This window comes from Lithobates pipiens, unplaced genomic scaffold, assembly GCF_037356315.1.
Source record: "Lithobates pipiens isolate NorthernLeopardFrog02 unplaced genomic scaffold, aLitPip1_a1.2 Scaffold_1, whole genome shotgun sequence".
Taxonomy (NCBI): domain Eukaryota; kingdom Metazoa; phylum Chordata; class Amphibia; order Anura; family Ranidae; genus Lithobates; species Lithobates pipiens.
In genome coordinates, this window is record NW_027507685.1 from 131062322 (window position 1) to 131086351 (window position 24030).

Genomic DNA, 24030 nt, shown 5'->3' on the forward strand with positions numbered 1-24030 from the left:
GACCACTGCAAATCTACCAAGACCTGGCCGTCCCTCTAAACTTTCAGCTCAGACAAGGAGAAGACTGATCAGAGATGCAGCCAAGAGGCCCATGATCACTTTGGATGAACTGCAGAGAACTACAGCTGATGTGGGAGAGTCTGTCCATAGGACAACAATCAGTTGTACACTGCACAAATCTGGCCTTTATGGAAGAGTGGCAAGAAGAAAGCCATTTCTCAAAGATATCCATAAAAAGTATTGTCTAAAGTTTGCCACAAGCCACCTGGGAGACACACCAAACATGTGGAAGAAGGTGCTCTGGTCAGATGAAACCAAAATCGAACTTTTTGCCCACAATGCAAAACTATATGTTTGGCGTAAAAGCAACACAGCTCATCACCCTCAACACACCATCCCCACTGTCAAACATGGTGGTGGCAGCATCATGGTTTGGGCCTGCTTTTCTTCAGCAGGGACAGGGAAGATGGTTAAAATTGAGGGGAAGATGGATGCAGCCAAATACAGGACCATTCTGGATGAAAACCTGTTGGAGTCTGCAAAAGACCTGAAACTGGGACGGAGATTTATCTTCCAACAAGACAATGATCCCAAACATACAGCAAAATCTACAAAGGAATGGTTCACAAATAAACGTATCCAGGTCTTAGAATGGCCAAGTCAAAGTCCAGACCTGAATCCAATCGAGAATCTGTGGAAAGAGCTGAAAACTGCTGTTCACAAACGCTCTCCATCCAACCTCACTGAGCTCAAGCTGTTTTGCAAGGAAGAATGGGCAAGAATTTCAGTCTCTCGATGTGCAAAACTGATAGAGACATACCCCAAGCGACTCGCAGCTGTAATCGCAGCAAAAGGTGGCTCTACAAAGTATTAACGCAAGGGGGCCGAATAATTTTGCACGCCCCACTTTTCATTTTTTTATTAGTTAAAAAAGTTTCAAAAATCCAATAGATTTCGTTCCACTTCACAATTGTGTCCCACTTGTTGGTGATTCTTCACAAAAAATAAAATTTTTATATCTTTATGTTTGAAGCCTGAAATGTGGCAAAAGGTTGAAAAGTTCAAGGGGGCCGAATACTTCCGCAAGGCACTGTATAATGCAAACACATCAACGTCAAGTATCACCTACCAAGGGACAATCAAGAGCAAGGTGTTAATGACATTCAATACTGCCCATCAGAGGAGATGACTGCTGATGCACTCACCAAGCCTTTGTTGAAGGAATGTCATAATTATTTCCAGAAGAAGCTGATTATAATTTGACAAAGCACATGCTGTTGAGAAGGGATGTTGGAAGAACAACATGTAATGTAAAGTACTGTGAATTATATAGTGTATGCATTATACCTATCTTTAGTTCACAGAACTTTACATCCGAGTGATTCGGATGGAGACCTTTTGTGATTCCTGTAGTCAAATTAGTCCAATGGTGGTCAACTTGAAAATAAAGGACCTCACATGTGGCCCCCAAAACTTTCAGAAGACTACGTAATAGCAATGTGTGTTTGTTCTTTGCACTGAATGGGCTTTAACGCACCTCAAAGCCCAGAAATGTTGACCCTGCTGCATTATTTGTACCACAATACACATCATAATTGGTGTCAGTGGCTGCATTAAAAAACATAAAACAAAAAAAATTATCGATAACTGCAATATTATCTCTCAAGATTGATGTCAGAGATAACAGTAATAACCCCAAACATTTGTGTCAGTGGCCACAATAACACCCAGTATTGGTGTTAGTAGTAGAGCTGTTAAGCCCCATCTTGCACTGGTGCTCAGTAGTGGTGCTATTTAACACACCCCATTAACTTGTGGTCAGTGACAGTGCAGCAGCAGTGAAACTAAACTCCCTGACTGTGTTGGTGGTCAGTGCCAGTGAAAATGAACCCCCCACCCAGTATTGGTGGTCAGTGGAAGTGAAATTTAACCCAACCCACCCCCTGCATTGGTAGTCAGTGGCAGTAAACTTTACCCCCCCCAGTATCATAACAATCCTCACTGCATTGATGGCCACTAGTGCAGTGTGAGTCCGCGTCTGTTGTACTGTCAGGCATAGATTAGATAACCTCACCTGTCAGTACTGTCAATATTTCAATGCTGAGGGCTGTATCAGAGTTTCAGCACCTGGCACCTTGTTGCCACTCAGCAAGGTTGACAGGTGGTGGAAGTAGTGTGCTGAACCTTGTGCACCACTGCTTTAGTCCCTTTTCACCATAACCTGTATGGTTATATTGTCTTGTTGGGTTCCAAACCCTAATTCATAGATCCATGGTTACCATAAACTACACTAACTATGGTCAGCCTGAAACAGCTGTATTCAGCTTGGATTAACTCAAATTAGGTTGTAGTTTTTCACTATATGCTAACGGGGAAAAATTTGCATGGCTCCATCATTTAGGATATGTAATAGAATAATATGTGAATATCTAATGTTCCAAAAAGGCTTAACTGTGCTACATAGAGTAATTCAAAGAGTACCTAGTTACTTAAAGCGGGAGTCCGCCGTTTTAAAAAAAAAAAGCCAGCAGCTACAAATACTGCAGCTGCTGACTTTTAAAATAATGACACTTACCCGCCCAGCACGCCCGCGATGTCGGCACCCGAAGCCGATCTCTTGATCGTCTCTCAGGTGCTGCCGCCGCCATCTTCGTTATGGGAATCAGGAAGTGGAGCCTTGCGGCTTCATTTCCCAGTTCCCTACTGCGCATGCTGCACAATAAGGATGGTCCCCGCTGTCTCTGGGATCCGTGTGTTTCCCAGCAGACAGCGGGGGACCTTCGGAAAAAGGCGTGTAGATTCTGCGGAAAGGGGCGTAGCTTCTGCAGATATCTATGCTGGAAGTGGGTGCAGATACCTGTACTGTACAGGTACCTGCACCCCCCTCCCCCCTGAAAGGTGCCAATTGTGGCGCTGGAGGGGGTGAGGGTTCCAATGAGCGGAAGCTCCACTTTAGGGTGGAGCTCCGCTTTTTTAAGTTGAAAAAAGACACACGTCCTTACAATAAAATAACTGAATCTTCTGAAAAGAACACCCCCTTTATTTGAAATCCAAATAGTGTCAAGACAAATGGAATCCTGCATGCCTCCATGTCAAACAGACAAGGAGTGAAGGAAGAGCTTGAGGCACAACCAACACCTATTATGCAGTATCTCACAAAAGTGAGTATACCCCTCACTTTTGAAAATATTTTATTATATCTTTTATCATTTAATGGGACAACACTGAAGAAATTACACTTTGCTATAATGTAAAGTAGTGAGTGTACAGCTTGTATAACAGTGTAAAGTTGTTGTCCCCTCAAAATAACTCAATACACAGCCATTAATGTCTATACTGCTGGCAGGGCAGGACTTAGGGTGGTGGGGGCCCCTGGGCTTGAGTCACTTTCGGGCCCTACCTTCTATACATTACTTTAAATAAAACAATGATACATACACAAGCTATGTATTAGAGCTACACAATTCAGAATAAACTGAGAATAAAAATAGAGATCACGATTCTGAACAAACAACTAAACAAAATTACATAATTTATGTTAATTGATGAAGTCTATTAAAAATGTTAAATTAATCTCAATAATTGTTATTGTAATAGGTTATTTCTCTCACATGGCATGTGTATACCACAAATGACACCCCAAAATACATTCTACTACTCCTCCTGAGTATTACGATAATACATGTGTGGGACTTTTTCACTGCCTAGCCACTTAGAGAGGCCCAACATGCAGGGAGCACCATCACGTGTTCTAGAAGCATAAATTACACATCTAAGGGGGGCGTGTCTGGGCGTGGACGACGGCGGACGTCTTTCTGGAGAGCTCCGGGTGCATCGGTGCTTATCCGCCGCCATCGGGCTCATACACGGCGGCTAGTTATACAAAAACCAGCCTGCATGACAGTCCGGGCTCCCCTGCAGTGCCTGGAGTGGTTATTGTCCCGGGATTCGGCTGACAACATCGGGGAGAGTCCGCACCGGTACTCCCGCGGCCGCCGCCATCTTGCTACTCCCAGGCCTCCCGAGGACAACGCCACCCATCTGGAGGTAGGAGACCTCTCCTTCACCCCTACCCTGTCGGGGGACTGCCCGGGCAGCATAGGAGGGCCTCTCCGGGTCCCGGGGACGCCGCGGCCCGGTCCGGCCTAGTGCGGCCTAGTGGAGCCTGCGGATCCCCGCTGTTTCCTGGGGCTGGATCCCCGCCGGAGGCTGCCGCGGCCGGTCTGGCCTACTTCATCAGTGCGGCCGCCTGTCTGGGCCCACCCCGTCATTTCTCCGGTCCCAGGCCCTGTCCTGGGGTGTCACCACAGCCCCTGGACTGACCCTTGCTGGCTACAGACGCTGCAGTGCGTGAATTTGTGCCCTGGACACACCGCATCGGGGAGATCCCAGCTTTGGGGCCTTGCTGCCTGGCCGTCTCCTCTGGCCTATTAGTGTGCCCGGTGGGCCTGGGGCCGCCTAGTGCTCTACCCAACTGTCACTCAACAACAGCCCGGGACCGGCTGTGGCAGAGAGGGGGCGCTCCCAGAGGAATTCCTGTGGACCATGGCAGGACAGCTCCCCTCCCCGGGGACGGTGACTTGAGGATGGCTGGGTGAAGATAAGCCATGGGGGGACCCCATGCCTGACCCGGACCTTATGGGCCACAACGCAACTTCACCGGATGTGACCTCGGCATGACCACCCCCAAAAGTTACAGGACAAGATCGGCGACCCGCGGTACCCCCAATCGACCTTCACAGCCCGGTATTCAACGTTTCTTCAGGGTAAACCCATGCACTTCACCTGGTGACACCGCCGATACGCCTCGGGTACCCCAATTGGAATCAGCCCCCGCTGGGACACAGGACCTCCCAGGTACACCCGCATCAGACTATCTTTCAGGGACTCCGGCGGTGTTCAGATCTGAGATGGCAGGCTCTTCCTCAAATCAGGGAAACCTTGATGACGACCTCCGCAGTATGCTACGTGCTCTGCCTACAAGGGCGGACATTGAGGCCCTCCCTACGAGGGCAGACATCGAAACCCTAATCCTGCGGATAGAGGAGGCGCATAACAGGGATATACAAGAGGTGAGGACTGAGCTACATGCCATAGAAGACCGCGTCTCCTCAGGGGAAACCCAGCTCACTTCATTGGCGACTAGGGTGCAAGCACTGGAACATGCACAGGATACCCAGGCGGTGGTGGCGCAGGAGATGCAGCTTCACCTGGAGGAAATGGAGGACCGCAGTCGCCGCAATAACTTGCGACTGCGGGGTATCCCAGAGGCTACGGGTCACGAAGATCTGGCAGAGACTGTCACGGCTATCTTTCACAGGCTCCTGGGTGACCCGCCTCCCTCCCTGGAAATTGACCGAGTTCACCGGGCACTGGGCCCCAGATCTACCGATCCAGCACGACCTTGTGATGTTCTATGCCGTTTACACAGGTACGCACGGAAGGAAGCACTTCTAAAGAGGGCGTGGGACCACGGGACCATTGACTTTGACGGTGCACAGATTCAGATACTCCCGGATCTCTCCAGGGCCACGCTACAACGCCGCGCCATGCTGAAACCAGTTCTGGAAGCTGCAAGACGCCGGGGTTGCACGTACAGATGGGGCTACCCCCTAACAGTCATCTTCCGCACGGATAGCGGAGCCTTTACATTACGCACGCCGGCGGACCTCCCCGCCCTCTTTGCTTTCCTGGGCACAGATCCAGTCCAAGTGCCTAACTGGCTGGTGAGGATCCCACGCCCGGCAGGCCGTTTGGGCCCAACGTCGGGTGGCGCCGCCCCACCGGCTCGCCCCCAGAGGTCCAAAGGTCGATCCCGCACTACGTCCACTTCAGTGACCAGGTCACGTGAGTCATAACAGCTCCCCTCAGCACCTACTATGTTGTTCTGCACTGGCTGAATTTTTTCACCCCTCATCCACATTATTTTCCTGTGCTCCACATCCCCCCCAATCAGGACTGTCCACGGCCGTCCTGGTCCCTGATGACATGCTGGGGACGTGAGGAGACATGCTATCCCTGGACGCTTCCATATGTGTGTCACCATCTGGGGAGAAGGCGAGGTCTCTGTTGCAACGCCCTGGGGAGACGCTTTCGGCCCCCCGGTGGGCCTGGGCGGCCCCCGCCCTCAGGGCCTTCCACAACCCATCCACATGGACCCCAAGACTATTGTGCTCCTGCGGAGGCTTGGAGTGGGATGACATAACGGAACATTTGGGGATCTGGGTGGGCTACTGTGATGGGCCCTGTACAGCAGTTGGGGGGGGCTCTGGACTTTGTGATGTGGGGTGGGGGCTGCTGGGGTGGGGCCTGTTTTCCTCCCTCCTCCGTCCCCTCCATCCCTGCCTTCCTCTCTTCCCGCCCCCCCTCTGTCTCCCTCTACCCGGGACCTGTGGATGCCCCCCCGGGGGGCATGGGGGGGATGTGTTGCAATGTTTTGTATGGGGGGATGTTTGTTTGTAGCTGTTATATGTTTGTTTTTTGTTTTGTTTTTTGCTGTTAGCTAGCGCAATGTTTCCAGCCAGTGTAGATACCTTGTAGATACCTGTGCAACTTTATAATTTGTTTAGTTGTATGACATGTTTTATGCTCATGAACCCTGGACGACCCCTATCCCTTTGTTCCTATTGTCCTGCCTATACAGACGTCACTTTATAGCCCACATCTATGCAAACACATAGGGCCCGAGGCTCCGGGGTGGCTCCGGGAGCTCCCCGTCGGCCCGCACTGCTCGTTCCCCCACTTAGGTTGACGCTTTTCATCCAGGCACTCCTGGTGGGCGTTGAAGCAGCAATTGGCTGCACTTTAGTGATCCAGCTTCGCTGGACAGTTTCGGCTGGGAGTCTTTCCCTCTCCGTCGCTACCCATTTTCTGGAAAGTCTATCCCCCACTTCTTTAAACCTTTTATTTTCACACCCGATACTGCACTCTTCCTCCCTTCAGCTTTTCCCTCCCCTCTCTTCCCCCTTCCCATACCACCCACCCTGACACGAACATGGACGTGCTTAAAATTGTTACCCTTAATGCAAAGGGACTCAATGTCCCAGAGAAGAGACGCATGCTACTAAACGATATGAAGCGACAAAACGCTGATATTGTCTTGATACAGGAGACGCACTTTAGGGAGAACAGGTTCCCTATCCTAACAAACAGATTTTACCCGATAGTATATCATTCCACATACTCTGAGGCCAAATCTAGAGGGGTCTCCATTCAAATATCTGCCAAGGTCCCATGGACTCTGATAGCTGTAATGACAGACCCTGAGGGACGGTTTTTATTTCTCAAAGGCCTGATAGGTAGTGTGAAGGTTACCATTGCTAATCTCTATGCCCCTAATAGCAGACAGGACCGGTTTGTGAAGAAACAGTTAAATTTGCTTCAAGGATTTACGGAAGGACAACTGATCGTAGGAGGGGACCTAAATATCCCATTGATACCCACGGAGGACACCTCTACTGGGCTGTCCTCCATCCCCAGTAGCACACGGAAAGCCATACAGTCTGCCCTACATGCCTCACAACTAGTGGATGTTTGGCGCCTCTTACATTCCAGCGAACGGGACTACACTTTTTTCTCCAGGCCGCAGATCGGTTATTCACGTCTCGATTATTTTTTGATGCCACATAACCAGCTTCAGGCGGTCAAAGGCTCCACTATCGGGTCTATCACGTGGTCAGATCATGCCCCTGTAACATTACACTACGCTTTAACCGAATTCTATAGGGGGCAAAAGAAGCCATGGAGGCTTAATGAGGGCCTCCTCCAAGACGCAGAGGTACTAACTGACGTGACGACAGAATTATCACATTACTTTCGCTCTAACAACACAGGGGACTGCGACGTGGGCCTCGTTTGGGAGGCGCATAAGGCGGTGATTAGAGGGGTATTGATAAAACACGGCGCACGGATCAAGAGACAAAGAACAGCTCAACTATCCGAGCTATTCCGTAAACTTCAAATCCTAGAAGCGACACACAAACAGACACCGACTACTCCCTTAGGTAGTGAGCTGGACACAATACGATCTCAAATAACCGACCTTCTCCATTTTAAAGCTAAGGCGGCACTCCAGATTTCCCGTAAAAAAATCTACGAATCGGGTAATAAATGTGGCAGACTGTTGGCGCAATCTCTGAAAGCCCAACGGACAGCTTCTTATATACCTCACGTCTTCTCTTCCTCCGGGAGTCGAGAAACGTTGCCCCACCAAATTACCAACACTTTCAAGTCCTTTTACGAGACTCTATACAACCTAAACGTGACCCAGCCTACCCAGGAACATATAGCCGACTACATAACCTCTTCCAACATGCCCACCCTGACGACGGAAATACGGGACACTGTAGAGGCACATATAACATTGTCCGAACTCCAACTAGCAATAAGTACTACCAAGCGAGGGAAGGCCCCGGGACCTGATGGCTTAACGATACAATATTACAAGACTTTACTTCCATCTCTCGGGCATCATCTGCTTAATCTTTTTAATCACCTGCCGAAGGGAAGTAAACTCCATGAGACCACGATGCAGGCCCATATAGCAGTGATCCCCAAAGAGGGTAAGGACCCGTCCCAGTGTGGGAGCTATCGTCCGATTTCCCTACTGAATACAGATCTTAAGCTGTTTACCAAAATTGTGGCTTTAAGGCTGCAGCCATATATACCCGACCTGATACACCTTGACCAGGTAGGATTTGTCTCGACCAGGGAGGCTAGGGATAATACCACCAAAGTCCTGAACCTGCTGCACGCTGCCATCTTGGGAGACAAGCCAAGTGTCTTTCTCAGCACAGATGCTGAGAAAGCCTTTGACAGGGTGAACTGGGCTTTCATGTCGGCCACACTACGCCATATAGGACTGGGAAATAACATGCTGCAATGGATTTCCGCAATATATACGTCACCGTCGGCCAGGGTTAGGGCTAATGGGGTAATTTCTGAACCCTTTCAGATTACCAACGGTACGCAACAGGGATGCCCACTTTCACCCCTCCTTTTCGCGCTGTCACTCGAGCCGTTCCTATGCCGCATCAGATCCAATCAGAACATAACGGGTATACCGATTAAGCAAACTCAATACAAAGTGTCGGCCTACGCTGATGACTTGCTATTCTCACTCTCAAACCCGGTGATATCCCTTCCCAATTTGATGCATGAGTTTGCAACCTATGGGGCGCTCTCCAACCTAAAGATTAATTTTGCTAAGTCTGAGGCTATGGGGGTAGGGATACCGGAAGCGCAACTCACGCACCTTCAAACCAGCTTCCACTTGAAGTGGACAAATAAGGCCCTGAAGTACCTAGGAACATACATTCCCCATACACTCTCGAAACTGTATGAACTTAATTTCCCACCACTACTGTTGGAAATAAAAACCCTTTTGACCCAATGGCAATCAGGCATGCACTCCTGGATAGGCCGCTGCAACATCTTAAAGATGTCTATCCTCCCAAAAATTCTCTACCTGATGCAGGCACTACCTATACACATCCCGACCGTCTTCTTTAAAAGGGTGCAATCTGTATTTACAGACTTTGTCTGGGCAAAAAAAAGGCAGAGACTCGCCAATAAACTTCTTGTTCTCCCCAAGTCTCATGGTGGGCTAGCTTTGCCGAACATTCGAGCTTACTATAGAGCTGTGCATTTGGGGAGACTCATAGATTGGTGCCGACATCAGGGAATTAAGCTGTGGGCCAAGCTGGAGCAGTCCCAAAGTCCAATCCCGCTACGGGGGGCACCATGGTGTTACCCAGCACTTCCGACAGAGATAAAACGTCACCCACTGATAGGTAACACGGCGAGAGTTTGCGCCCGGATAATATCGCAAACGTCCCTCTCCTCCCCGAATTCGCCCCTTTACCCTATAATAGGCAACCCCCTATTTACGCCGGGTCTATACGACGGCTGTCTCCGGAGTCTAGGCGAGGCGGGCCTACACCAAGCCTCACACTACAGTTCAGGAGGGCGCTGGAAACCAATGGCAGACCTCATGGACCCTACGGGCCCGTTTGGCCTGGATTTTCTGAGGACTCTCCAATTGTCACATTTTCTTTCCACAATTCCGCCTCCCAATGCGGACGCCCAGACGCTTACGGCCCTGGAGGTGCTATGCACTGACACGGGTACCATACCTCACACACTTTCGCTGACATATAACCTTTTAAATGCCCCCTCAGTAGACTTTGCACCCCCGGGATTACTTAATTGGGAAAAAGAACTAGTTTGCCAATTCAATGCCTCCATGAGGCACCGTATTCTTAGATTTACGCACAAATCCTCAATATGTGCCAAGATCCAGGAAACCAATTACAAAATCCTTTCACGTTGGTATAGGACTCCCTCGTTACTCCACCAGTACTACCCAAATACACCGGACCTGTGTTGGCGTTGCCACACCGATAAAGGGACAATGTTGCATATCTTTTGGTCATGCCCGAAACTAGCGCACTTCTGGAAAGTGGTGCGTGAGACCGTACAACAATTCATAGACCAGCCCATCTCAGACGACCCAGCATTTTTTCTCTTACACGCCTCCAACGTCCCTGAGAGGAAATATCAGAAATCGGTGATTCGCCACCTGCTTGACGCAGCTAAAGCCTGTATACCACTTCAATGGAAATCGGCTCTTCCGCCGACCATTGACCTCTGGCTTCGCAAGGTGGAGGACATCAGAAAAATGGAGGACCTTATCCTCACAGCACAACATAGAGAAGAGGCCTTCACTAAAACCTGGCAGGGCTGGACTGTGTTTATATATTCAGCTGCGGGCCAGGCCCTGAGAGGGTCTGACACATAATACTGCGGAACGAACCTATAGTAGGCTGAGCTAAGGGCTCGTAGATATAGATCCCGTATATGCGCATCTGATCAGATTTCCGCACGCTCTATGTTCGTGTGTCCCACCGCTCCCCACCTTTTTTCCTTCCCTTCACCCCCCACCCCTCTCCCGCTACCTCCCGCATACTTTCTGCTCTCCCGCTCCTCTCCTTTCCACCTGCCCCCCCCCCGTTTACCTCCTTTTTTCTTTCTCTTTCTCTCTCCCTCTTGCTCTATTCCCCCCCCCCCCCATATAACCGAGTAGATGCTCCTTTAAAATGACCTTGGGAGGTGTGCCCACGAGACAGTGATAATCTGCTGAATTCCACAAAATTGGTATTAACGGTTTTTGATATTGATATTAATGTTAGCAGAGACTTGTTGTACCACCTGTTTTGCCTGCTACTCTGTTAGACACGTGGAATGTTTGTATCTTGTTGGTCTATGTGGACCCATCTCCTGTTATAAATAAACAATTAAAAAAAAAAAAAAAATTACACATCTAACTTCTTGACTACCTATTACACTTTTGAAGGCCCTGGAGCACCAGGACAATGACACGTGACACTGACGTGGCACTGATGACATCTTACACTGATGTGGCACTGATGACAGATGGCACTAATATGTGGCACTGATGACACGTGGCACTAATGACAGATGGCACTAATACGTGACACTGATGACAGATGACACTAATATGTGGCACTGATGACACGTGACACTGATGACAGATGGCACTTATATGTGGCACTGGATACAGATGGCACTGGGGACAGGTGGCACTGAGGACATGTCGCACTGTGAGCACTTTATTTTCCACTTTTTTTTTACCTTGACGCTGCCGCTGTTCGCTCTCCCTCCTCACACGCTGTCTCTGTGTGAGGAGGGAAAGCTGGTGATGAGAGATGATCTCATATGTTTACATATGAGATCATCTCCCATTGAACACTGCGATCAAGTGCTAAATGGCCACGGTAATTGGCCATTAAGCCCGATCTGTGATTGGCTATGTCCAAGGGACACGCATTGGGGAAGTAAACAGGAGAACGTCCAGGGACGTCCTCCCGGCAATTGGAGTCTATGCAGCAGCCATCTTTTGGCTATAGCGCAGACACCTAGTATTTAAAACTTAAAGAAGATACAGTATTTAAAACGTAAACAGGGGGGCCCGCAGGGCCCCCTATTGGATGGGGCCCATGGGCTTGAGCCCAGTCAAGCCCAATGGTAAGTCCAGCCCTGACTGCTGGCAACAAACGTGAGTACATCCCTAAGTGAAACTGTCCAAATTGGTCCCAATTAGCCATTTTCCCTCACAGGTGTCCTGTGACTCATTAGTATTACAAGGTCTCAGGTGTGAATGGGGAGCAGGTGTGCTAAATTCGTGGTGATCCCCCCCCCCCTTCAGAGACTGGGCTGCAGGGCAGTATTCCAACATAATGACCCCAAACACACCTCCAAAACAACCACTGACTTGCTAAAGAAGCTGGAGGTAAAGGTAATGGACTGGCCAAGCATGTCCCCAGACCTAAACCATTTTGAGCATCGGTGGGGCATCCTTAAATGGAAGGTGAAGGAACGCAAGGTCTTTAACATCCCTTAGCTCCGTGATGTCTTCATGGAGAAGTGGAAGAGGACTCCGGGGGCAACCTGTGAAGCTCTGGTGAACTCTATGCCCAAGAGGGTTAAGGCAGTGCTGGAAAATAATGGTGGCCGAACAAAATATTGACACTTTGGGCCCAATTTGGACATTTTCACTTAAGGGTGTATTCACTTTTCTTGCCAGCGGTTTAGACATTAATGGCTGTGTGCTGATTTATTTTAAAAGGGAAATGCAAATGTACACTGTTATACAAGCTGTACACTCACTACTTTACATTGTAGCAAAGTGTCATTTCTTCAGTGTTGTCACATGAAAAGATATAATAAAATATTTACAATAATGTGAGGGGTGTGCTCACTTTTATGAGATACTGTAAATGGGCCACTATGTCCAAAAAGGCCTCAGAACATTGGAACAGCCAACACAGCCTGTGTTGAGTAATCATTTGTGCTCTAAAAATGTTCTAGACAGACCAGACCAACAAACATGCCAAAACTATCCATTTCCTAAACATGCCGAAACTATCCATTTCCTATAACTCTGGGGAAATACTAGCCATAGGTACCATTATGATAAATCCAGCCCTGGTTCTAAATACCATTTGCAGTATGTTTTGTATTTTGTTGTTTCATAAGCCTCTACTAAACGAATTAATAAGCTGCAATCTTTGAAAGACCGGTAGAGCAAGACAGGTATACTTCATATGTTGCATAATGCAAACCATTTTAATATCAATGTTTTGTCCTATTTCAACAGATTCAGGACTTTCTTCATATGCTGATAATCCAGCCCAGGCCGGAGAGGCTTTGAAGTCCTGCATGGATGAGGCACTTTCTATTATCCCCTCAGGACAACACAAGGAGACTACAGTGTTACTGGGAGCAACAGCGGGTATGAGGTTACTGAAGTGAGTCGGCTATTTCTGTATGATATATTTACACTGCATAAATGGCAATTAAGGTTAAAGCAGAATCCTGCAGCATCCTGGATAATGAATAAGGATGCTATTCTGTGGCATACTTGTGGATGGTTACATGTTCTTTCAAGTCTATCTGTGTTTTGGGTAATGCTAAAGTGTAACTCCATTTTTGTTGTGGGGAATGGTAAAGGCCGACCCGCTGTTGTTTGTTTGTTTGTTTTTTTGTGATGGGTAGCTCTATTTTAAGGATTATTGGGAGGGCAATAGGTGTGTACTTCCTAGCTGTGGTGTCCTCCTTGTGCTTCCTGTGCCACCAATTCTACACAAGTCTGAATATTATTGGTGGCTGTGCGTAATACCAGCATTTTTTTTATATCAGGTATTCTGTGTGTGAGAGGCAGCAAAAAGGGTGTTCAGGTATCACCAGCAGATGTGTTCCAGGATCACCATGTTACTGACAGAAGAGAGCAGGATGGACTGGTATCATACATCTTTGTCATCTATGTCTTTGCTATACAAATGCACTGATTCCTGTGTAAATGACACTGGCAGTGAAGGGGTTAACCAGGAGGGGGCAGTGTAGGGGTTAAGTGTGTCCTAGGGGTCTGTTTATAACTGTGGGGGCGTGGCTGTGTTTTACAGATCACTGATCTCTGCTCCAATCACAGGGAGCAGAGATCAGTGTCACTTGTTGCTAGGCAGAACAGGGAGATGCTGTTTACATCGGCATCTCCCCGTTTTTCCTCCCCGTGAGAAGATCACGGGTATCCCCGCGGCAATCGAGTCTGCAGCACCCGCGATCGGACTCAAGGAGGTCCCGACCGGCACGCGCGCGGTGGCATGCACGCGATGGCATGGCGCCAAATTCAAAGGGACATACCTGTACACCCATTTGCTGTTAAAGTAATGGTGGCTGCAGGTGGAAACTGACTGATAAAGGCATAAAAGGCAATATATGTAGTACACCCCGCCAGGAGCACCTAGTTTGGTAATCTCTCCCATTTGGCTGTCCATGCCATTCTGCTGACGTACATCGTCGTGCGCTGGTCGGGAAGCGGTTAAAGTAATGGTGGCTGCAGGTGGGAAATGACTGATAAAGGCATAAAAGGCAATATATGTAGTACACCCTGGCAGGAGCCCCTAGTTTGGTAATCTCTCTGGAGTTATTCTGCTTTCACTAAATTGAGTGGTGTAATACCTTGACCACTCTGACACACCCTTTACACAAACCAACCACACCAGTTTAAAATTACCTTAAGTATATTGAAGGTAAGTGAGTCAACAAAGACAAGGTTATACAACTATGATCATGACCTTATAAAAATTTACTACTGTGTAATATAGTCATGAAACAGACTTGAATATGGAGATTTTTCACTAAAGGTGACTGGGCCCAGTTTTCAAACAGTTTATCACCTGACTTGTAACAAGACAGACCTCCAAACAGAATAGCTACAAGAATGTTAAAACTTCAGGGAGCTAAGCTACTTCTGAGACTGAGGGATGGCCCTGCTAAAAAGTTTACTGCAGGGCTTTTATATATAAAAAGATCTTTATTAAAATAGTGAGACAGGTGCTAATAAAAGGTAAGAGGAGATTGTCCCCAAACCGTAAAGTTTTTGTTTTTTGCTAGCTTAGCTGGGACCCTTCTTCGATGGTACACAAGTGGTGAATCTTGGTTAGGTCCATTAACCACTTGCCGCCGGCCCTATAGGAAAATGACGGCGGCAAAGTGGTTTCAAAATCCTGACCGGGCGTCATATGACGTCCTCAGGATTTTGAGCCACTGCGCGCCCCCGGGGGCGTGCATCACGGCGATCGTTGTTGCGGGGTGTCAGTCTGACACACCGCAACTACGATCTGGGTAAAGAGTCTCCGATGGAGACTCTTTACCACGTGATCAGCCGTGTCCAATCACGGCTGATCACAGTGTAAATAGGAAGAACCGGTGATTGGCTTTTCCTCACTCGCGTCTGTCAGACGTGAGTAGAGGAGAGCCGATCGGCTGCTCCTCTGACAGGGGGGGTCTGTGCTGATCGATTACCAGCGCAGCCCCCCGAGGATGCCCACACTGGACCACCAGGGGCACCACCAGACCACCAGGGATGCTCAGCACCAGGTATGCCACCCGAGACCACCAGGGATGCCAGTCAGTGCCCATAATGGATGCCAATCAGTACCCATAATGGATGCCAATCAGTGCCCACAATGGGCATCACTGATTGGCATGCATTATTGTTTGGCACTGATTGGCATCCATCAGTACAATACAATGCCGCCTATCAGTGCCCATCTGTGCCACCTATCAGTGCCCATCCACGCTCATCTGTGCCGCCTATCCATGCCCATCTGTGCCGCCTATCCATGCCCATCCATGCTGCCTATCCATGCCAATCTGTGCCAGCTATCAGTGCCAATTTGTGCCACCCAGCAGTGCCCATCCATGTCACCCATCAGTGCCACCTATCAGTGCTGCCCATCAGTGCAACATATCAGTGCCCGTCAGTGCAGCCCCATCAGAGCCCATCAGTGAAGGAGAAAACTTACTTATTTACAAAGTTTTGAAACTGAAACAAAAACAAAAAATTTTTTCAGAATTTTCTGTCTTTTTTTATTTGTTTAGCAAAAAATAAAAACCATAGGTGATCAAATACCACCAAAAGAAAGCTCTATTTGTGGGAAAAAAATGATAAAAGTTTCATTTGGGTACAGTGTAGCATGACCGCGCAATTATCATTTAAAGTGTGACAGCGCTGAAAGCTCAAAATTGGTCTGGACAGGAAGGTGTTTAAAAGTGCCCAGTATTGAAGGGGTTAATCCTTCTTAGCCCTTTTACACACGATCGGAGATTGTGACGGAATGTGTCCGATTGGAGCGTTTTGTCGGATATTCCGACTGTGTGTGGTCTGCATCGGACTGTTTCCGTCGGAATATCCGTCTGACCAAATTTTCCACCTTGCCGGAAATATTTTCCGTCAAAATTCTCCGATCGGACATACTCCGATCATGTGTAGAGAATTCCGATCGGACCAAGTGCCACGCATGCTCAGATCAAATTCCTACATCAAAGCTATTGGCTACTAGCCTGAACGTAGTCCCATCGTAACGAAATTACGTCATCACGTTCTGAACGATCGGATTTTCCGACAACTTTGTCCGACTGTGTGTATGCAACAGTTTCTGACAAGATCCGTCGGACAAAATTTGGTTGTCGGAATCTCCGACCGTGTGTACAAGAGCTTAGGGTGGATTTGATTTAAATCAAGTAAATTCAAATCACAATTTAAATTGTGATTTAAATCACTAGTAAAAAGGCTTGATTTAAATCGACTCAATTTAAATCACAATTTTTAAAGAGCAACTGTCATCCCTGTCCCACAGCAGCTCCTCCTCTGTTGACTCATGACAGTCCCACTCACTTTAATGGGATGGCTGGTAATGTGGCAGTGACACAACAAGGTGAAGGATATGGCGGCAGCAGGTGAGTGGATGCCCGCTAACAAGCACTGCCATGATTCATCTGAAATGACAGGTGCTCTTTAACCACTTCAGCCCCTTCAGGATTTACCCCCTTAATGACTGGGCCATTTTTTGTGATACGGCACTGCGTTGCTTTAACTGACAATTGCATGGTCGTGCAACGTTGAACCCAAACAAAATGTATTTTTTGTGCTATAAACAAGAAAAGAGTGAAAATTTTGAGAAAATACTAAATATCTTACTTTCTGCTATAATACACATCCAAAAATAAAAAAAAAAGAATCTAATTTCTTTATCAGTTTAGGTTAAAAAAAAATATATTCTGCTAAATTTTTTTGGTAAAAAAGAAATCCCAATAAGCGAAGCGTATATTGATTGGTTTGCGCAAAAGTTATAGCGTCTACAAAAGGGAATAGATTTAGCGACTTTCATTTTTTAAATTGTTTTTACTGGTAATGGTGGCGATTTTGGTGGTAATGGTGGCGACCCAGCCATACCCAGTGATACTCTGCAATACCCAGCCATACTCTGCAATACCCAGCCATACTCTGCAATACCCAGCCATACTCGGCCATGCTCAGCCATACTCGGTGATACCCTGCAATACTCGGTGATGCTCGGCCATGCTCAGCCATACCCAGCCATGCTCAGCCATATCCAGCCATACTCTGCCATGCTCAGCCATTCTCGGCTGCACACGGCCTCTGTATGTGGCCAGGCTGTGGAAGTCTCACACATGTGGTATCACCGTACTCAGGAGGAGTAGGAGAATTTATTTTGGGGTGTCATTTTTGGTATGTACATGCTATGTGTTAGAAATATTGTATAAATGGACAACTTTGTGTTATAAAAAAATAAGCATTTTAACCACTGCCCACCGGACGTCATATGACGTCCTTGAATTTGTGCGGGGATATCTGTATAATGAATCAAACCTATCAAAGCCAGAATCGTTTTTTTTTTATTATTTCAGGTTTCCCAGTCTAGAGGTAAGATGTGGGATCTTATTGACCCCATATCTCACTATAAAGAGGACCTGTCATGCCATATTCCTATTACAGGGGATGTTTACATTCCTTGTAATAGGAATAAAAGTGATCAAAAAATGTATTTTTGGGGAAAAACGTGTCAAACTAAAATAAATAAAGTAAAATAAACAATAACAATTGCCCCTGTCCCCATGTGCTCGCATGCAGAAGCAAACGCATACGTAAGTCCCGCCCACATATCAAAACGGTGTTAAAACCACACATGTGAGGTATCGCTGTGAACGTTAGAACACGAGCAATAATATTGGCTCTAGGCTTCCTCTGTAACTCAAAACATGTAACCAGTAAAACATTTTAAAGCGTCGCCTATGGGGATTTTTACATAACGACGTTTGGCGCCATTCCACAAGCGTGTGCAATTTTGAAGGGTGACATGTTAGGTATCTATTTACTCTGCGTAACTTCATCTTTCACATTATGCAAAAACATTGGGCTAACTTTTCTACACACAAAACAGTTTTTTATTTTTCCCAAAAAACGCGTTTTAAAAATTGCTGCGCAAATACCGTGGAGATAAAAAGTTGCAAAGACCACCATTGTATTCTCTAGGGTCTTTGCTAAAAAAAACATATATATAATGTTTTGGCGTTCTATGTAATTTTCTAGCAAATAAATTATGATTTTTACATGTAGGAAAGAAATGTCAGAATTGGCCTGGGTGCTCCAGAATGCCTGATGGTGGTACCTGCATGTTGGGCCTCTGTATGTGGCCACCCTCTGTAAAAGTCTCATGCATGTGGTATCGCCGTACTCGGGAGTAATAGCAGAATGTGTTTTGGGGTGTAATTTGTGGTATGCATATGCTGTGTGTGAGAAATAAACTGATAATATGACAATTTTGTGAAAAAAAAAGGAAAAAAAAATCTTGATTATGCAAAGAATTGTGGGAAAAAATAACAACTTCAAAAAAACTCATCATGCCTCTTACTAAATACATTGGAATGTCTTCTTTCCAAAAAGGGGTCATTTGGGGGGTATTTGTCAGTACTTAGGTGTGATACATTTTCAGATATTGGCACCATAGCTTGTGGACTTTATAACTTTCACACAGACCAAATAATATCCACCAATTTGTACTTATTTTTACCAAAGATATGTAGTAGTATAAATTTTGGCCAAAATTTATGAAGAAAAATTATTAATCTGCTAAATTTTATAACAGAAACGAAGAAAAAAAATTTTTTTTACTGAATTTTCTGTCTTTTTTCTTTTATAGCACAAAAAATAAAAAACACAACGGTGATTAAATACCACCAAAAGAAAGCTCTATTTGTGTGAAAAAAAGGACAAAAATTTCATATAGGTACAGTGTTGCATGACTAATTGTCATTCAAAATGTGAGAGCACCAAAAGATGAAAATTGGTCTGTTATTAAGGGGGTTTAAGTGCCCAGTGGTCAAGTGGTTAATATTGGCAAAAAAATTAAGGTTTCCTATTTAGAATAATAATCTGTCAGGCTAGTAAAACAGCAAATTCAGAACCGATTTTAGGTCAATAGGTTAATCACACATAGTTGGAGAACTATTCAAATTCTTTTATTTATTTAACCGCTTTCCGACCAGCCGCCGCAGTTGTACTGTGGCAGGTTGACTCGCCTGCGTGAATCGCCATCGTATGCCAGGCGCGTGCCCATTTGCTATCGGGGGAGCCAACCAGAGGGTCCGATGGAGTCGATGTCTGCCAGTCAACCGCGATCGCTCCAGAGAGAGGCAGAACGGAGATCTGCCAGTGTAAACAAACAGATCCTCCATTCTGTGAGGGGAGTAGAGAGAGATTGTCTATTCCTAGAGATTAGGAACAGCGATCTCTCTCCTCGTCCAGTCAACCCAGCCTTCATACAGTCAGAAACACCTCCCAGGGAACACATTTAATGACTTAATCACCACTAGTGTTAACACCTTCCCTGCCAGGGGTCCCAAAAAAGTGTCAAACATGCCCGATCTGTCCGCCGCAATGTCGCAGTCCCACTAAAAACTGCAGATCACCACCATTACTAGTAAAAAAATAATAATAAAAATGCCATAAATCTATCCACTATTTCGTAGACGCAAACCTTTTGCGCAAAAACAAAACAAAAAAACAATAGTTTTTACTGTTTTCTATAATAAATATCTTGTATCCTCAGTTTAGGCCAAGATGTATGCTGCTACATATTTTTGGTAAAAAAAATCCCAATTATTGTATATTTATACACTAATTTGTTTTTTTTTACCAAAAATATGTAGAAGAATACATCTTGGCCTAAACTGAGAGTTTTTTTTTTTGTTTTTGTTTTTACTTTTTGGATATTTATTATAGAAAACAGTAAAAAAAAATGTATTTTTTTTTTATTTTCACTCTTTTTTTTGTTTGTTTATAGTACAAAAAATAAAAGCCGCAGAGGTGATCAAAAACCTTCAAAGAAAGCTCTATTGTGGGAAAAAAAAGAACATCCAATTTTGTTTCAGTAGAACCCGCACGACCACGCAATTTTCATTAAAAGCAAAATGCATGTTATCTCAGGTTCCAGAGCTTGGATTCATTGAATGTAAATATTGCAAAATATACAGCCTCATGCTGCATAAACTAAGCTCTATTTCATGTTGAATGAACAAAATTATTAATGTATCTTAACCACTTTCAGACCGGACCACTTTTTGCGATTTGGCACTGCGTCGCTTTAACTGACAATTACGCAGCCGTGCAATGTGGCTCCCCAACAAAATTGACGTCCTTTTTTTCCCACAAATAGAGCTTTCTTTTGGTGGTATTTGATCACCTCTGCGGTTTTTATTTTTTGCGCTATAAACAAAAATACAACGACAATTTTGAAAAAAACGCATTATTTTTTACTTTTTGTTATAATAAATATCCCCCAAAAATATATAAAAAAACGTTTTTTCCCTCAGTTTAGGCCGTTACGTATTCTTCTACATATTTTTGGTAAAAATATCGCAATAAGTGATTATTGATTGGTTTGCACAAAAGTTATAGCGTTTACAAAATAGAGGATAGTTTCATGGCATTTTTATTAATAATTTTTTTTTTTTACTAGTAATGGCGGCGATCAGCGATTTTTATTGTGACTGTGACATTATGGCGGACACATCGGACATTTTTGACACATTTTATGGACCATTGTCAGTTGTATACAAAGTGCTATACAAATGCATTGATTCCTGGCATATAAAGGCATATAAAAATGGACGTACCTATATGCCAATATGCCTGCCCATGCCCTTCTGCCGACATACATCGGCGTCTGGAAATGGTTAAATAGAGAACTATCTTTAGATAGAATTTTACTCCAAAAGCATTTTTTTAAATCATCAATTTTTATCCAATGTTTGTAAGGTGATACTTTATAAAATAAATAGAAACACTAATGGGTGAATATAGACTGAAACAAGGTCCAACAGGAGGAGTGAGCAGGAAGAATTCTAATTCTATTTGATGTCCTAGACTACTAGAACATGTGATATAGCAATATTTGTGTCTGTAATTTGTGTAAAATGGGTTTGACAACCCTCTCTCACCAATCCTTGTTCACTGGTCTTAAAGCGGAGGTCCACCCTGAAGTGGACCTTCCGCTCATCGGAACCCTCCCCCCCTCCGGCGCCACAATTGGCACCTTTCAGGGGGGAGGGGGGTGCAGATACCTGTACAGTACAGGTATCTGCACCCACTTCCGGGATAGCTCTCTGCGGAAAGGGGCGTAGATTACGCCCCTTTCCGCAAGTGCCCGCCCCTTTCCGCAAGTGTCCCGCTGCCTGCTGGGAAACACACAGATCCCAGAGGCAGCGGGAACCGTCCTTATTGCACAGAGCGACTCGCGCATGCGCAGTAGGGAACCGGGAAATGAAGCCGAAAGGCTCCATTTCCTGATTCCCATACCCAAGATGGCGGCGGCAGCACTCGAGAGACGATCTAGAGATCGGCTTCGGGTGCCGACATCGCGGGCGCGCTGGAGAGGTATGTGTCACTATTTTAAAAGTCAGCAGCTGCAGTATTTGTAGCTGCTGGCTTTTAAAAAAAAAAAAAAAAAAACGCGGAGTCCCAGTGGACTCCCGCTTTAATAGCGTAGGAACCTCGGTTAGCTTAATAGCTTAATAGTGCAAACTCTAGGTAGACTGACCTGATGTATGAGATATGATAAGAGACAATGGGGTCCGTACATGAGATGTAGAGACTGCAAGTGATGGTTGGCAAAATTTGCCTTGACCCGTTGAGAAGTCTCAATATCTGGCTTGAATCCTCACTCTAAACCACCGAGGGGCACATGCAGAAATATAATATCAAACTCCCAACTCCCTTATAGAAATGACCACCGACCACACCTCGCTGCAATAGCAGCTAACAATTCTCTCTAGGAGTCTCACTGAGCATTGAAGATGGCCGCTGTCCTCTCCCTGAGGTAATGGTGGCCAAAAATAAAACTGACAGCTTGGACTGTTAAAGATGGCTCCCGTCCTCTCCCTGAGGTAATGGTGACTGCAGGTGGAAACTGACAGTTTCTCTGAGATGTGGCTGACTTTCAAAAGATGACTGCCTTCCTTTTTCTAAGGTAATGGTGGCCACGAGTGTGACTGACATCTCACTCTGCGATTATTACAAATCGTTAAAGATGGCTGCCGTGTTGTCCTCTTTCTGAGGTAATGGTCACTGTGGCTGAAACTGGCTGCTTTGTTTACTAAAGATGGCTGCTGAGCTCTTTCCGAGGTAATGGGGACTGCGGGTGAGTCTGACAGCTTTGTTGTGAAAGATGGCTGCTGTCCTCTCCCTGAGGTAATGGTGACCACGACAGGACAGGAAATTCCACCAGGCTCGGTGCTCATGATATCAGTTTGCTGCAGACAAGGGGGAGCACTTCCTCAGTCTGTTCCCCAGTGACCAGATTGATTAACTTTATTTAACATTTAGCAAGCATGCACTTGACCTGAAAACATACATACTGTATATGTTGCTTAAGCAGACATCCCAATCTGCAAAAACTAATTTCAGGGAGGTGTGCCTGGCCTAAACCGTGCTACATATTGAGTTGGCTTAAATGGGGCGTGGTTTTATAGAGTCTGAGATGACTTATACTGCAGAACGTAATAATGTTAAATAGGGAATGTACAGTGTGGAGTGTATGGTGGTGGGTAGTTTGTGCAGGCGAGGAGAGCGGAGTTTATGTAGGTGGGTATAATGTGCATGTGAGGAGTGTGGAGTGTACAGTGGTGAGTAGTATGTGCAGGATGGTGTCAGTAGGGCAGTGGACGGTGTCAGTATTTCTTTATTTTTATTATTATTTTTTTACAATGTTTTTTTTTTTTTCACAATGATTAGGGTGGGCGTAGTGGACAGTGTCAGTAGAGCAGTGTGTCAGTAGTTTTTTGTTGTTATTATTTTCTCTATTATGTTTTACAATTTTGTTGTTTATTATTTTCTTTAAAAAAAAATTTAATTGTTTTTCACAGTGTTTCAGGGGTGGGGAGTATGTGATGGTGTCAGTAGGGCAGTGGATGGTGTCAGTAGTTTTTACTTTTACATATTGTTTTTTTTACAATTTCATTTTTTTTAAATGCTTTTTGGGGGGAGAGGGTTGGGGCAGTGGACAGTGTTGGTAAGGCAGGATAGTGGTGTCAGTAGTTTTTTGTTTTTTTTATAATTACATTTTTTATAATTTGTTTACAATTTCATTTTTTCTATATATTTTTTGCATAAAAAAAGGGGGGCTTTGGTGAGATATCAGGGGTCTAAACAGACCCCTGACATCTCCTCTTTGAGACAGGGAAAGGGACTGAGGACAAAGATTCCCAAGTCCCTTTCTCAGCATTGAAGATGAATGGACAGGAGACAGTGGCTCCTGTCCATTCAGAAACTGAGCACAGGTTACTTTGCTCAGTTTTCACATGACACAGGAGAGCTCTCGCTCACTGTGTCCAATTCAGAAAAGGAAGGGGCCGGTAAATAACAAGTCCCTTCCTCCGCTCGCCATCCTGCCAGATTTCCACAACTGGCGGGAGAGGAGACGAGGTGGGGGGTGGAGGAGGAGGACAGGGAGCCAGAGAAGAAGGGGGGAGAAGGACACGGGGGGGCTGGGGGAGGAGGATACAGGGAACAGTCTGGGATGATCGGTGCAGGAGGAGGGACAGCTGTGATCACTGATCTCCTTGTACACACAATCGGATTTTCGGCAG

General features: G+C 45.9%; 1 protein-coding gene across 1 annotated transcript in view; it reads left to right on the forward strand.

Moving 5' to 3' along the window:
* LOC143974934 (ectonucleoside triphosphate diphosphohydrolase 8-like) overlaps positions 1 to 24030 on the forward strand; it is a 112291-nt gene that overhangs the window by 62757 nt on the left and 25504 nt on the right. Inside the window, exon 4 of the mRNA XM_077476790.1 lies at positions 13178 to 13328. Within this exon, the coding sequence (XP_077332916.1) occupies positions 13178 to 13328 (151 nt within the window). The remainder of the gene's footprint in view (positions 1 to 13177; positions 13329 to 24030) is intronic.